At 37.7% G+C, this 17,275-nt stretch overlaps 1 protein-coding gene across 3 annotated transcripts in view; it reads left to right on the top strand.

The window, feature by feature from the left end:
- The first annotated feature begins 1,287 nt into the window (after window positions 1-1,287).
- The window catches only part of jmjd1cb (jumonji domain containing 1Cb), a 130,856-nt gene continuing 114,868 nt past the window's right edge, over window positions 1,288-17,275 (top strand). For all 3 annotated transcript variants that reach the window (XM_026223003.1, XM_026223004.1, XM_026223005.1), the window contains exon 1: window positions 1,288-1,607. In XM_026223003.1, the coding sequence (XP_026078788.1) occupies window positions 1,473-1,607 (135 nt within the window). In that variant the 5' untranslated portion in view covers window positions 1,288-1,472. The remainder of the gene's footprint in view (window positions 1,608-17,275) is intronic.

A 17,275-nucleotide genomic window follows, 5' to 3' on the forward strand; every position in this document is an offset into this window, starting at 1 on the left:
TCTCTCTTGGTAATCTTGCTGAAATTCATGCATTATTCCTGTAAGAGAGCTATTTAGTGTCTTGCACCTTCATGTAATTAAACATCTGAGGTGTTAAGGATCTAATTTTCTCTTTGTGTATTAATTACATATTGGGGTAATATAATAGCACTTAGCAGAAGGTAATTATTTCTTTCAACTATATCCTTTCTTTCATTTGTAATATGTTTAATGTTCACATAATAATGAGTCTCTGTTACAGTGAGGTCTATTATACAATAAATTCAACCATTCAATCATAGCATATGTTGTAATCACATATTACATATTGCATGTGAAGAAACAGAAATATTGTGTTGTATGCACTTTGTTGTATGCACCAATTGATGCTCAAGAAGCTGTAAATTGGAATCGTGCCATGCTGCATTCAACATTTTAGTCAGGCACAGATTAGCCTTCCTGCTTTCAGCAGAGTGTCTGCAAGACCAACAATCTCAGCAGCACTCTATGATTTGTGATTCTATCAGCCACAAGATATCTGTCTTCATCTTCTGCTCTGACCTAAAGGTGACACGGACTGATTGTATCCAGTGGATATGCTTCCCATATATCAGTGCTCCTCTTGTGCTCATCAATGAATGGCCCACAGGGCAGCTATTGGAGTAGTGTGGAACACAATAGGACATAAAATGTAAAAATATTTTCATCTGCATGACTAAATGGAAAGAAATAACATTTGCTGTGTATGTTTCTAGGTATTATTAATATCAAAATCATATTTTATAGCATTATTAGTACATCACTTGCATTTTAAGTATTTAAATATTAAGTATATCATTTATTTGTTTTATAAATATAGAATTTATATTTATATTTACATATAGTTTATCATTATTCATTTATAATTTATTATAATTATTATACAGACATATAATGTTTGCATCAGAAATATGAAAACAGAGCTAGATAGACAGACAGATATATACTTTATTAATGTCATTAGGTAAATTAGTTTTATAAAATATTTATATTTTTTATAATATTTATATTTAAATTATTATTATTGATTGTTTTTACATTCTTCATTCCTGCACTGCCTGTTAATGTGTACAACAATAACAACAACTAACGCGCTATTTTCCTCACATTGGCGTATAGTGTGAAAGCAGCTAGTCTCCCATTGAGAATTAATCTGTCTGGCGGAAGTAGAAATCTCCCTACTGAGGTTTTCACTTCGAGGGTTGTGTGAGGCGGAGGGATACCAGTTCTACGTTCGCAGTGATCCGGTCCAGTGTTCAGTTTCACTGAGCGCGAGAGCAACCATTCGCGGGTGGAGGCTGAGAGAAATTTAAATCCCCCGGGTTGCGGTCGACACGCAAAAAAGCGAAAAAAAATCACGGTTATTTCTTTCTTTTTGTTCAGAACGCAGTTTGACAGTGTAAATGTGCGGTCGGTAGGGTGCGAGTGTTCAAGTTTTCGAGGGGTTTTTCGCCATGGTGGTCGGGAAACGGTTCCTGTGCGTGAGCGGAGAGGAGCCGCTGGAGCCCGCGCACATCGCGAGCTGGTCCTGGCGAGCCGGAGTCATCCGAGCCGTCACTCACCGCGACCACGACAATCCCGAACTGACGGTAAGACAACGGTCAACATGCTGCGAAAAATACATTGTACGAGCGGAAGATCTCAGTGGGGATTTGTCGTTTTGAAATAGCCTGTTAAATGTTAGCTTATTCTAGATTTTATCGTTTGGTACATGGAAACAGGCTTGTAGTCAATCAGGCAATGGGGTCGTGTACGTTAGTAGAGCTCTACGTGGATCTCAGTCATTCATCGTTGGTGGATTATAATATTAGTTGTCAGCGTGTGACTTTTGTCATTTTTGCAATACCAATAAAATGTTGCTTATTGTATGTATCATGTTTTGTTGAACGCTTACAAGTGACAAGTAACGAAATAATGTTTAATGAAAATGTTTTGCATCAAGATTTCTAATTGTAACATCTAAAATCCTGATTTATATTACCCCCCCCCCCCTCAGACATAAGCATTTTTGCTGCTTTGTTTTGTTTCAGTGTAATCATGATAGTGCACTTTGCAATCTAATATTTTGCAAACAGATGGACCATATGTAACACATCTGTGTAAATGGTCAGGGCCATAAAACAATTCTGACCTATTTTCATTCATGAATACATAGTAAATAACTCCCTGGCCATCCGTGATGTTTAACGTTGCAGATAGTTTTTATTTTGTCAGTCGTAAAATGTAATAACACATACATAAATCTTCCCAACCCCCTCATAAAACTGTTGTAGCGCTTCTAGTTATTAAATGTCTTAAGAATTCTAATATCTGCATTTTAAATTTTTACATCAAATTTTAAATAGCTATTTCTATTTTTATCGTTAGAATTAGTACAGGTAGTTTTATTATGTGCCCCTTATTTTGACGTTCATATATTTCAATTTTTTTAATGTAATAAGTAATTTCAAATGCTGTATTTTTATGGGTCTCAAAAATCTCCCCACTAATATATATCTGAAATTATACAAAATAGTTTGAAGTAGTTTATAATAATATTATAACACTGAAGTGTAAAATGTAAACTTTTTAAATGTATTTTAAGTTAAGGGTGTGGAGTAGAAAATATTAAGAATTTAGACTAATTTAGAGGCTAACTTCCTTATATTTGAAGCTAAATCTAGCTTGGTTTTGATCATTTAGACAGCTCTCATGCGGTGGAGATGAATGGAGCGGCTCCTGTCATTGTGTGTATAGAGTAAGTGTGTACAGTTTGCTAGCCGTTTGTTTTCAGGGCTGTGTCCTGAGGTCACCAACTGTACCGCTGCTAATCAGCACACAGAACTTTCCATACTCAATAGCTGCCTTGCAGCTGAAAGTTCAAGCTGTAAACGCTTTTGTTTCTTTCCATTTTTTTCCTGTATATTGCAGGACATTTTTTTTAATGGTAACATGGAAAAGTAGTCATTTAAAAAGTCTGAGGTAGAATAGTTTAAAAAGTGTTTTACATTATAGAGTTGGCATGAAATTAAAGACTATTTTACAATCTTGTATGTGCAGTATATATTTAGTATACAGTAAACAAGCCTAAAATCACATATCGTTTAGTCGTGAAATTCTTCAGCCTTTTTTCCCATGACATCGCACCACTGTTTTTGCCTGGATAACAGGGATGATGATAAAGCCTCTAATTGCAAAAAATACCAATGCAGATTTATTTACATCATTCAATCACATTGGCAACAACTGGCTGCAAAGAGCTGGAAGTGGCCATGTGATTTGTGGCTTAAGAAAACAGCTCGTAACTTGAGACCGGTGGTCGTTCACCGCCCTCCCCCACTGCAGCACAGCATAAAGGGCGCTATGTTCAGCCGTTCCCCTGAACCAGAGTTAACCTACAGAGAGATTGCTCTTTGTTCAGCCTGACTGTCAATATAAACCTGCACTGTTTTCCTTTGACAGTGAGCCGCCGTTTCCATAACGTCTCTAAAAGGATTTATTGAGCATTCTTTGTGCACCTTTACTCCGGGAATGACAGCAGTTCTGTCTGAGCCCCGCCAATGATACATTTCCTATCTTAATTGTCGGTGGATTAGACATACGTAATATAAAGAACCCATTGTAATCTTTTGCAGTTGTAAAATAATGATTCAAAACCAGAGAAATGACACTTATCGGCGGGAGAGGTTTATGACTGGAAGGCCTCGAGTTTAAACATTAAAGGTTGATGGGAGCGTTAACCTGAATGCAGAGTGTTCTAGCGTGTTCCCTTTCAGGGGTGGATTGCGACAGTAGTTTGCCAGGAGTGTTGAAGGACGCAGCATAAGTGAATGCAATGTGGTGGAAAAACATTGAACTTTTGTACTCTATTGAGTTAGATATATGCCCTTTCTCTGATGTGCATTCCTTGTCAGGCTTCTCGTGAAAAGTAACAGCCTTCCATTGAATGCTGGATTTTAAAGACTGAACCTTGTAGTTGACAGTTTGTGGCTATATAAATATCTAAATAAAATACAAGCTACTTGAAGAATACGGACTGCATCTGTTTGTTCGTATTCAAGAAACCTTTTAGTTTTTTTTGAAGATGTGTTTGGTAGGACCATATGATTTTTGCAATTCAGAAAACATGAATGTAATCGTGGAATCCAGTCATAAAAATGGAAAAAAGCTGGAGGATTTAATAGGGCCCTAGTTTGATGAAATTACATTCCAGAAATTACATACTTCACCTTTAATCAAATTATTAAGGCAAAGTTGATTGCATTTTTAGGTACAGTATGTTGTTTGAATTAGTGCATAGTATTTTTTTGCAGAATATTGCAGAATATGCATTTTATACTGCATGCATATGTTACATGATTTCATATTCGTACCCCATATATTTCAAGCTAAACGTGCATTTTGATCATTTTTCACTTCTTCTGTGTGTTTGGCATTTAAACTTATCAATTTAAATTTTAAACCTTTACATTTGCCACATTTGTCCACTGACAAAACCTTCACATTTTATTCTAAAATAGTTCTGTAATGAAGATCAAATAATGTCACACTGATTTTAGCCTGCAGTGTGTGACGCACATGCTCTTCCCAGAATCTGCCTGTTTAACCTGGACTGACCCCTGTCCTGTACCAGCCAGACCTCTCTGGAAAAACTCTGAGCTCCTCTGATATGAGAACAATTACATGATGATGCTTACTCAACACTGTTTCAATGTTGTAGCAATACAATACAATACAATGTAATTTTTTTGTCTATCTCACTCCTTTTTTTTTTTTATTGTTTCAACCTGAGCAATTATAATGATACGCAAGGTCTTGCGATGACTTCCTTGATCATGACATTTGTCACTTAATGCAATTCAATTCTGCAGTTGTTATTTTTTTAACATACAGGTGAAGTGACATCTCAGTCCAGCCATTGGACTGTATCCCATAGCAACCACAACCCAGTGGTGTGAATCACTGTGCAGATTAGGGGTGTACCATATCATACTGCCCACGATAATACTGGTATACATTTTTACATGATAAAAAAAGTGTCACGATATCAATGATATAGTGATGCAATGATGTATGGTGGATAATATACGTGCAAGAGTGCATACTCTTGTCTTCCAAAATAGGCGAGGTGCATATCTTTAGTAAAGCGGCATGGAGAGATGTCTATTAGCCATCGGCGATGGTGGAGGACAAAATAAGAGAGATTTCAGTTATGAATATAATTCATTCAGTACAAAAGTATACAAAAAAATCTATCATACGCACTAGGTTATATCATTTTATGTAAAAATCGGTTACTTGTTTGGTCCCACTACAGTTAGGATGTTACCCATGTACCAAGCAGACAGCAAGACAGCTCACTAGGTTTTGGAACAGCGCCTATGTCTTGCTGTGAAATGGCTGCACTACAGAACATTTTAGCGCATATTTGAGCATTTAATTGAGGTAAATGTGTATAGTTTAAATTATTTAGGATATCAGTACAGTCCCACATTAAAGTATGTTAGTTCATTTATTGGCGCCGCGCTGACTGACCTCTTTCTTTGTGAATGGACATGGACACATTAGTGATGGAGGTCTGAATAGCTCTGGGATGATGCAATGAGTAAGTAGTGTCGAATATCCTGTTAGTTCGGCAGTGACACACAGAGCCTATTCCACTATATCTGAATCACACTACCATTAGAAAGCAGGGAAACTTATTTATCTTGCTCAATTTATGGGCAATATTGGCTTCCTAATTTCCGACGCACTGGAAGTGTTAATTTTGGTTTCTGTGATGGTAGAGTCTTTTTAGCCTGAGTTAAGACAGCAAATGGTCAGAAATGAAACACAAACAAGGCTTTCTGTAGGCGGGAATGGTTGACTGAGCCAACGCAGGCTTCCAGCACTATCTCCTTGTGCTGATCCTTCTCTGCTTTTGTTGAATGTGCTCTTAAGCGAAACCAGATGTCTGCCGTTTAGAGTGTACTGTATATTCTTTTTCAGCGCATACTTTCACAAATCAAATAAATGGACTGTTACTATAAGGGCTTGGCTTTTTTTAGCAGTTCCATCTGAGGTGGCCGTCATGCTATTTGACAAGCATACTGGAATGTGTTCTTAATTAAATTTGCTTCAAACAAATGAACACTTGTTGGCTCAAAGGTAATGCAACTGTGGCTTGGACGATTCCGGCTTGAGTGATTTGATTTGAGAAATACTGTCCCACGTCCGGATAGCAGTATTAGAAAGCAATATCTTAACTTCTCTCTTTGAATAGTCACATATGTTATTGCCCAATGATGCATGTGGAAGTGCTGCTTGGGCACAGGAAAGCAGGAGACAGAGAAAGTGGCGTAGTACAGCTGATGTAGTAGAAAGTATTTTTGCTCAGACCACCTTTATGGGCACGTGCTTTGTACCTAAATCTAGCTCAGGATGGAAATATACATCTGAGTTTAAGTGGCTGTTTTGTTTTGTTTTTTCTCAATGTCCTGACTTGAGGTAGCTTGGCAAGATCTGAAGGAGGTTGCTGAGAGCCCACATTTATTTTGTTTTGTTGTGCCTGGGGCTGAAAAGCAACACCCACAAGCTGGAGGCATTATTGTGCACCATGACACACCTTTAAAGAGAGGCCCAGTGGGAGGTGTGTTCACGCCTGGAGCCGCAACAGACTTTGAGATACACACACACAAACACATATAGCTACACATACCTTTGGCATGGCACAGCAAGTGGCTGCTGCTCTTTAGATTTTGTGAAAATCTCCAGGGAAATTTGAGTGCAATTACAGCGAGCAAAGAATCGTTCAGGAACAATGCTGAAATCTGGTCTATTCATCATGTGGTGGAACTGTGTCTGCTGCTCTCAAGAAACCTTTGATGCAAACGTGTGCCAGTTTTACATTTTTGAGCCCAGTATTGTTCTTTGTAGTGGCTGAATATACCACAATGAATTATGGCGGAGTTGTATGACAGTGTATGTTGTGCAGTGATAGAAATGTATCAGCTGGAAGAGGCTGCAGTTATTAAGGGGTGTTAGGCACAACGTAAAACATTTAGTTGTTTATGGCATTTAAGCAATATCGTAAATAATAGATGAATGCAAGGTATGATGTGGAGTACTCAGGTACTTGGGAGTACTTGAAAAGCAGATGTTAATGCCAAGTAAATGAAATCAGAGACTACACATCAATCCAATAAGAACTGAGTGTCAGGACTATCGGTTTTATAATATTAGTTATTTTAGTTGTGAAGTTACTTTTGCACTCATGCCGGACTCATTCTTTTCTTTTGAATTATGTTGTTTGCATTCACATGCATTCAAGTTCATAACAGAAAGACAACATTTGATTTATAGAACAATTACATTTGCTAGATTGTCCAAAAATAGGCATTACCATGTAGTTATTAACATTTAAAACCAAGTTATTATATTATAAATAGCATAACAATAATATAAAATTGGGTTACTTAAAAATGATATAAAATGACGGTCATGCTGCCCACAACCTACTGTAAAATTGCTGTTGTAATAAAATTTTATAGCTAATGAAATAGTGTAATTCAGTTATTGTTTAGATGCTTCATCAAAACCATTTAAAAGATCACTCTTACACATTTGTGTTTAATGCTTTAAAAACAACAAATAATTGTTTTGTACAGAGTTTTTCTGTTTCAGAAGAAGCAGTAGATGTGATGCAATGAGGATGGCCAGTTACATCCAAATTGATAACATATAAGTACAAGTCAAGTTTCACATATGTCTTTTTGTTGGTTCTCCAATGGATTGAAGGTTGTCTTGCCTAGAGGGGATTACTGAGTGCATAAAATCAGTGTCCTTTAAATGAAGGGCAAGGTTCCTTCTGCAGTGTGAAACACTATTCTTTGTTTGGAAGCTCTATGGGCTTCATTGATTGGTTCCATACTGTGGAAACCTGACCTTTAGCAGATGTTTGAGGTCCTGCCACGACTCAGTTTGATCCCCAATCTAGACAGCTTTCTCCTTGTTATGTTGACTAAGGGGTGCTTATCTCTGACAAGATACAGAAAAATTAAACTATTGATGTATTTGCACGATGCAGCCATTAAGTCATCACAGGGTTCAGAGGGGGTGATCTGTAATGGACATGGCTGATGACCCGAATACAGCTCTGATGTTCTCATACAAATCCTATGTTTTATTAACATGATGCCAGATCCTAATGGTTTGCCTTAGCGTGTACCCATATGAATGGAGGATGTCTGGAGATTCTCAGTTTAATAAAATGTGCCTTACATTATTCAGTGAACACAAATTATGTTCTGAATAGTATACTAATGTAATACTTTTATAAAAATATTATATATACTACATATAATATATAATACATATTATATGCTTATAGTATAGTAGGGCTGGATGATTATGGCCTAAAATCAAATTAATTGAACATTTTGCCTCGATTACGATTATTGAACGATTATTTTGTTTTTGTTTTTAGTTTTTTTTGCCCTCATAGTTCCCTGACAAGGTTTGTACTGTAAATATGATTGACTATCAGCAGTTATTTTATCTATGTTTGTAACATTTCTTACTAGGGTTGGGTATCGTTTGAATTTTATCGATTCTTATCGATTCCTAGTTTCGATTCCAATAAGATAAAATAAAAATAAAAAATCATACGAATCAAAACAACTCACCTGTCGAGTAAAACACAAGCGAGATCGGCACCTCTTTCTAGTTGAAGTTTGTCGCGAAGCTACTTCCGCATTTGTCCACACACTGTTGTCATGTGGTTTTTACATCAGTAAAGACGGTAACAAAGGGAAACTAACGTCATTGATGGGTGACTGCACTGCCCCGTGTCACTGTTTCGAAGGGGAATTTTCTAATGATTTACAAGTAGTTGAAAACATTAGAGCAGTGGTTCCCAACCTTTTTCAGCATCGTGGCCCACACAACCACACACATATGTTTGCGCGTCCCACTTCAAACAAAAAATTAACTGACCCCCCTATTGTTGGGTTAATAACTTAGTACTCAGAAGCTAGATTGTTAACTGTATTTATTGTATTGAATGAACTAGGGCTGTGCGATAAAAAAAAAAACTATCGCAATTTCTTTGATCAATTTTGCGATTGTGACACACACCTATATGTTTTTACAGTCATAAATGCATTCAGGATTAATTTGAAACATATTTCGAAAAGAAAACCAAGTAGAGCTTTATCAAAAAGTTGTAATGTCTCTAGAACAGACATAAGTCAAAATTATCACTGTAGTAAAGATGTAACAAAATGTATAGACTTTATTTCTAGCCTTTTACCGCATGAAGTGTGAACGCTCTGATCCGTTAACATGGGCTCGGAAAAAAGGCGCATCACAGACAATGTGTGAACCTGGAGTTGGGAAAAAGCCCAGTCTGTTCTGTTCTCGTGCTAGGCACAATGCATTCTGATTGGATCGGATAGCATACTACGGGAGGTCAGGGCAGCGGAAAATCGTGCTATACAGTCGTGAGTTTATGATGATTTCTTTTAAACGCACAGCCCTAGAATGGACTGGAAATTAACAGAAAATAATTGGTGGTATTGCAGGTGGGCCGCCAATTATTTTCGGACCACAGGTTGAAAACCATTGCATTAGAGATATTGTTAGTAAACAGCTGGACAAAATATATAACACTAGCCTAGTGGTTTTTGTCTATTTTACTGCAAATATCTTAAAATAAACTTACTAAAATAACTTGTACCTTTAAGTATTGTGTTTAAATGGACAGATTCAGACAAAAATTATGTCAAAATGCCCGTCTTGGTAAGTATCCTATAGCAGACAATATCCGGCTGAATTTAGGCCTACTGTACTAGTGCACTGGATCAGTGTATTCTCTTAAAGTGATAGTCTTTATATTAATTGAACAGCAACAACAAATAAATCACTCAATGCCCTTGATTAAAAACCTTTTGTAACTTTATTAAAGAATAATCTTTAATTTATACAGTCCAATAGGCAATGCTGTTTTACATTTGATTACTTTATTCAATTTCTGTACCTAAAAACTAATGCTAGACCTACCTAAAACCCCCACCCCCCTGAAAATCACTGTTTATTTTTTGTATCTTTACTCTATTGTATGTATTTGTGCTGTTGCTTGTAGTTGTATATAATATTATTTTTTATTATTATTAGAAAGTATAGTTTTTCCATAAACATAGAACATACCAAACTCTAACGAAACCGTGACTCTAAAACCATGAAACAAACCGAACCATGAAAAAGTTGAACTGTGCCACCCCTAATAATTATTCATGGTATTTAGAAGTGCCCATGATAACAATATCGTGCATATTCATTACCATAATATATTGCATTACCGAATACCGGCACATGTCTACTCTAAACATACATTTAATTAAAGTAAATAAATGTAAACCTAAGATTTGCCTGCGGTGCAAAAATTTCCAACACACCCAGATAATTAATTGCTTTGTTTCCTTTCCTCCATCTCATGCAAATGCCCCCTTTTATTTGTGATTAGGAATTAAAACCATCTTGAGGGTGAAAATAAGCTTTAATAATTGGGTTAAATCTGGTGATATGGGCTACAGTGTGATTAAAGTAAGCTTTTCAAATACACAAAGCATTTGGCTCCTTAAGCCTAGCAAGAGGACCACTTCCACTGGGCAAAGATGCTTACAACACATCAATTTAGTATTAAATCTAATTAGGCTAAATTAATTAATTCATCAAAGGAGATATAATGCTGGGAAAATTCACATGTGGATTTCTTATTAAGTTTCCAGCTCATGATAAACGGGTGCTGAGATTTGCCATGTTGCTTTAGCAGCCCGTGCTAGTGTTTCACCACAGTGGCAAATTTCACACATTTCAGTACCGTGCGTTAACCCGTCCCGTGACCGCAAATGCATCTAGATTTATTTCAAAGGCACTCGCACAAGAAGATCCACTTGCTCAAAGAATGATGCCCTTTGCACTTGACTTTCTTAAAGGTCTTGAGGACTGATCGTTTATCATTTGCAAAATTATCTACCACAGAAATATCACCATCTGGATTATGGGTTCTGCTCTCGCACCAAATGAGTAATATTTGCGGATTATTCTATTTTCTTTTGGATTTTCTCTGTGCATGTCATGGATGAGCCACCACATAATGGCACAAAGCAGAGACTGTAGAGATAAGGATTTGTCATTTTTCTTCAAGCTCCACCAAAATTCATTTTCATTCTCTGTGCAGATCTTACTTGCCGAAGAAAAACAGATAATCAAAGAGACTTGCTTATGATGACGTGCCATTTGGAAGTCTGGCAGTGTGAGCAGAGAGTCAGTGTGCAGGATGTTGTGAATTTGATGTGAACACAGCTCCCTAAAGGCCGGCTTAATGGGAGCAGACACGGCTGCCCTGTAGAGGGATTTAGGAACGAACAGTGTGAGGACTGTTTTCCTCAAGCTTGCTTCATCCCAGCTCGGCTGCAGAACCGCAGGAAAGCACCGGGCCTTTGTATGTATGTGTGTGTGTTCACAAGCATGTGTGTACATGCAGGAAACAGTCTGGATGCATTCACATACCCACTGCTGGAATTTTCTTTCCTGAAGGTGATTGTTGGCAGTAGGGCACTCCATGTCAGGCTTGAAGGAAAAGAGAGGAATGCTGTGAAAATATGGAATGAAAAATGGACTCCATTGTTCCATGGGTAATAAAACATGTTTTGTGCTGTGCTCTATTGTCAGTTTGTCTGCTGCTAGAGACTTTGAAGAAAAGGAAAATGGGAATGCTTAGAGAGGGAAAATAGAGCCCTTAAGAAACGGAACATCTGAGAGTGGGATTTGTGTTATTAAATGTTAGACAAAACAAAATCCCTCAGGCAAGTTATGTGCTTAAGAAAAAGCATCAGTCTTTGATAGTCAGTTGTTATGTAATTCATTGTCAGCGTAGGTCTAGTCAACACACAGACGATGAAACGTGTCTCTTTAATGCAGAATAAATTCACTTTACAGAGACAAGGTAAATGACTGACACGCTGCTATTGCTTTAAACCTCAAGGCAACACATTTTATTTCAGATACAAATGAACCTGGTCGCAGTCAAATGAGATAAATGAGTCGTTCACCTGTCCTTTTCTGCATTTGCTGGGTTTCTACATTTGTTATGTTAAATAACTCCTTTGTTATGTGCTACACTAAGGATTTTGCTTCAGGAAAAGCATGTAACATTCCTGCGGTTATGAACTCAAATCTCAAAATCCTCATGGATTGGGATGTATTTCCACTGGAAAGCCCTCAAGAATGAGATTATTTAACCTTGGTGATAAATTCAGTTTATTTAATTATATAACAGACAGTTCATTTTGAGGATACATTCAGTAGTAAAAGATTTTACACAGTGTTTCCTCTACATTCATTCTGCTCTGGCAGGCTGCCACACCAAAAATCATCCCGGCCATGGCTGCAGCTTCTCAGTGATATCACAGTGACACCACTCACATCATTCACAGCTGAGGAATTAGAGGAAGAGACAGAGCAGGACCTTAAATTTGCTGTGGGCATTGTGCATTATTCTATTAATTCACACACATATAACGAGATAACAGATGACGGAATATATCATTTGTACATGCTTTTAAGTCTTACCAATTTAAACATTCAAGTGACTTTAAGACATTCAAGCTCAAAAAACACTCGAAAGATAGCTCAGTACAGTACTTGCATGCTCTCTTATAGACCGCTTTCTGTGCGTTTTCTGTGCGCCCACACGCAAAGCAGGCAAATATAAAGTATAGAGTTCTGTTGCCTTAAGTGCGAAAAGGGCCAAATTCATACAAAGTTGTCAAAATGCCTATCTTGGCTAGTATTCACGTAAACACAGACGGCTATAGTCGGTATATAGGCTAAGTAAATGTAAACCTTTGAGAAGCAAAACAGCAAAACTTTCAGTGTAACACTATATTAGACCTGTGCGTTTCTCTAAAGAGAAAAATCTATTGTCTTAGGGAACATTTGTGAATTATTTTCTTGGATAGCATGTAGCAGTGGGATGGAATTTCTGTAGACCCGGGTTAACGTCCTGCCTGAGTGCAGCATGCCCTCATCTGGAACTTTGTTTGCTTTTTCAATACCCAGTCCTCTGCTGGCCGCTCCCCTGGGGGCCAGAAACTGGAGGCCTGCTCTGAGTATGTCAGAGTGTGGTTTCATCCAAGCGTGGGTGACACACTGAAAAGGCCTGTTGTGCTGCAGCTTTATGCTGGAACGCAGACAGCGGTGAGTCCCATGCTCTCTTTAAACGCTCACATCCTTGAGAAATTGGGAGACCATTTTGACCATATTGCTGTATATAAGGAGACCCTATTGCTGTATATAAAGGAAGCAGAAGACATGGTAAGTTATGTGGAGATGTTTCCTGTAGCTGCGTAGGAGTTGGCGGTAATTTAAGAGTGCTATGGGGAGACATTTATGAGTTCACACACAGAGGCAGGAGGTCTCGCTCTCTGGCCATAGCTAGGCCCCTGTTCCACCCACACTGTTCCCACCTCTTTTTTGGCACCCCTGGGCCTCAGGGTTCTTCATCTGCAGCTTTTGTTTTTCTTGAAAGCATATAGCCTATAGCAGTTGAAGTCCTTCCTTCAGTTATGGCCGAGGTTTGTAATCACCAGTGGTTTGTTATCATGTACCTATAAAGTCTAACTTTACATTTGAGTTCTGTGCCATTTAAACTTTTAATTATCTTTTTAAATGCTGTTTAATTTCTGTGTTAGATAATGTGATGCTGCCACCTGCCACAACTTAGGTGCCCTAGAGCAAGGCACCAAACCCCCAACTGCTCCCCGTGCTCCACAGCATAAATGGCTGCCCACCACTCCTCCGGGTGTGTGTTAACGGTTTGTGTGTGTTCACTGCTGTGTCCGTGCACTTTGGATTGGTTAAATGCAGAGCACGAATTCTGAGTATGGGTCACCATACTTGGCTGTATGTCACGTCACTTTCACTTTTTTTGTCCCTTTCTGCAGCTTTCACCTGAGCTGAACTCCACTACAGTCACTATCACAACTTTAATATAAGTCTCAGACGTCAAGGCCATGGGCAGCCCACAGTTGGTTCTGTGACTGTTTGATGCATGTCTGCACAAAACTGGAAAGTGCATGTGAAAATCACAAGCTCCTTTCATATTGCTCGACTGCTATGCAGCTGCTGGAAGTCATGGTGAATGGGTTTATATCAGTCTGGCGGTACACAAAATCATATTTAAAGCTTCTGAAGAGGAGCTTAATCATTGGAATTGAAAACATTTGTGAGGTTTGTGACTTCAAATCTTTGAAATATGCATTTAGAAAAAAGTTAACTAGATATTGTGTCTGTTCTTATTTCCTATGCCTTATTTTCTGATTTCCAGAGTTTCACAGAGACTGTTGTCTGTAATCTGAATAATTTTTTTCTCCATGGCGATTTAATATCCAGTGATGTTTCTCAGAGCTACCTGAACCTAAAAGACTTGTAACTTTGTTAACTTTACATGTCAGTCATATGATCTCTTGATTCTCTTCCTGCCAAAAGGAGCGGTAACATTGTTGTTAAGTGGGCGATATCCAGTCATTTGGAATCCCTGTTTTCGAGAGTTTTGCGTTAGAGTTAAAAAGTTTTCCACACAGATTTTGTTGGCCTTTTCAAAGTCAGACTGTCGCTGCATTTCTGTTTTCGCAGTGTGTTCTGAACCATCATCACTAGTTGGTCCCCATCGGTCACGTTTTGGCAAAATTGAGCATGTTGAGTCCTGACTTTGAATGATAAATGTAGACTACTGACACCTGCTGGAATAGGCATTTATTTTTCTCCCACGCAGCCACAAAACGTACATACTAGTTAGTTGTCTTTGTGGGGTTTTCAAATGCAACTTTTTGGCCCAGGCACAGACGACATCAGTTTTTTGATAATGGTTTGATGTGACAAAGCCTTTAAGTAGGTGTTTGTGGATGAGTGAGTGGACCAGACTTAATGCTGATAGTCAAAAGTCTGGCCCTATATGATTTTATTCTCCAAACACAATGGAAAGTCAGAGACAGTTCCTGTCATGCTTATGAAATGTATGAATGTTCACTTGAGGTTTTGGCCGTGTCCTCAAGGAATGTTAATGGAATGTGAGTTTCTTGGGCTGTACTCATTTGCAGTGCTTTGCTGGAAAATCCCATCTGTGAGAATCAGGCCAGGTCTGAGATAAATACAGTGACAGAAGGCATCTTAATACCAGACAGAGCCTGGACTACTGCCACCTGGGCTCTTTAAATATACCCCATGTATCTGTACGAAACGCAGCAACTGCTCAAGTAACAGTAAGATGCAAACGCTTAGACATGTCAGTCATATAATGCAGAGCTTGTAATAAGTTACTTTAATTTCATATGTTAAGGACTGTTTTGGATTGGACCCAAACAGTCTTTACTGGTAGCGTCATTGTTACTGACTCCAAAAACTTATTTTTTTTCACCAAGGAGCTAAAGCCACTGTAATTACAGGTGTGTAAAATAACATGACAAGCTGGTACAGCAGTACCATAATGCAACATAATGGGCCCTGATCAAATGCGGGAATTTAGGTATATGACTAGGCTAACATTTGTTTATTAAAGAGAAAGAGATAGACAGAGAGGCCAAAAGGAAAAAGAGTGGAAGTTAAGTTTCCATTCCGTGGTGCAGTTGTTTGCCTTCACTGCAATTTGGCGGGAGTCCTGTGGCCAGACGTCTGTCTTCCATTAGGAGGCTGAAATACCCCGCTGTGTTTCTACTCTTGGCATCAGGATGTATACATCATCTTCAGCATTTTGAAATTGCTTGGCTGGTGTTTGCCTGTTTATTGAGTAACATGTCTACAAGCAGTTGATGCAGCTTTTGTTGAGTGTTTTTAATTAAAAAATTCAAATGCTGTTCTGCATGGGGTAACGGGCTTTTTTCATGACTTTGCATTTTTGTAGTTTTCAGTAGTTCACGTTCTGCTGTTATGATGTTTATCTTGGGATATCGCCTGCATCCTGTTGCCCAGAGGTAGACTACAGATGATTAACATAGTTAAGTGTACCAGAACAAACTGGCCTGCATAGTCTGAGCTTTACCTTAAGTGTCCTTTGAACTCTACACCTTATGTTACTTATTTACTCGATACAGTCTGAGGGATGCTTTGCCACTGTTTTAATTAGTCCAGGTGCTACAAAACCAAATATTATTATATGTAACGATTCACTCAACTCACAATGCGATACGATACTGATTTCACTATATGATTTTCTAACGATTTTTAGTTTGAGACAAATTATAAGTGAAATTTTGTCCTTTTTATTATTGTTTGTTACATTTCTTTGTGAAATTTAAATATAAAATTTTAAAACAAACCCCAAAACAGATAAAATAAATCTTCATATAAACAAACTAATTTTTTTTTTTTTATCAGAATCATTTATCATTTTTAATCATGATCCAGACAAAGATTCTGCGTACACGCTGCATGAGCAGTTTTTAATCTAAATTAGATTGTATAATTTTGAAATTTGAAGCAAAAACAGAATGGTCTAACTTCAAACATCTGAACAAAACTAAAACAACACACAGGCTGATTGAGAATGCAAATAGACTCTCTGACAGCAGGTGCGCTTATTGGCGCATTGGTTACCACTGTAAACAAAGCAGCACAGTGCTATTGATGAACGCTGCTGTAATATGCATTTGACAGAGTCAAGATGAAAAGAAAATATCATCTAAACATTTCTAAAGAGAATATGTATATATTAATGTACTGTATCTCTTTTTTTCAGAGATACATTAATATAAACTCCTACACCCAACTGTATTATGATTTGTTTCATATCTCAAAGCGATTTGAATCATCACATGTTTGTGTCTATTGTCTAACTGTCTTGCAGTGCATCGTTACATCCCTTTATTATACTATTATAGGAGTAATTTACCCAAAAATTTACATTTACTCACCCTTGGGCCATCCAAGATGTAGATGAGTTTGTTTCTTCCGTTAAACAGATTTGAAAAAAAAAATTGCATTACATCACTTGCTCACTGATGGATCCTCTGCAGTGAATGGCATCAGGAACAATCTGATAAAGGTATCACAGTAGTCCACAAGACTCCAGTAGAGCCTTGTTTTTTAAAGTAATAAGCAAGTGGCCAGACTCAGACAGTAAGCCTGTGTTTGATCAATTTAACCTTCTGAAATCATCATGACATTCCTTAAATAAAATCTATAGAGATAAAACAGTTCAAGCATGTAACAATGTTTAAACGTTAAACCTAGATAGATGTGC

The sequence above is a fragment of the Carassius auratus genome, chromosome 37, assembly GCF_003368295.1.
Source record: "Carassius auratus strain Wakin chromosome 37, ASM336829v1, whole genome shotgun sequence".
Taxonomy (NCBI): Eukaryota; Metazoa; Chordata; class Actinopteri; order Cypriniformes; family Cyprinidae; genus Carassius; species Carassius auratus.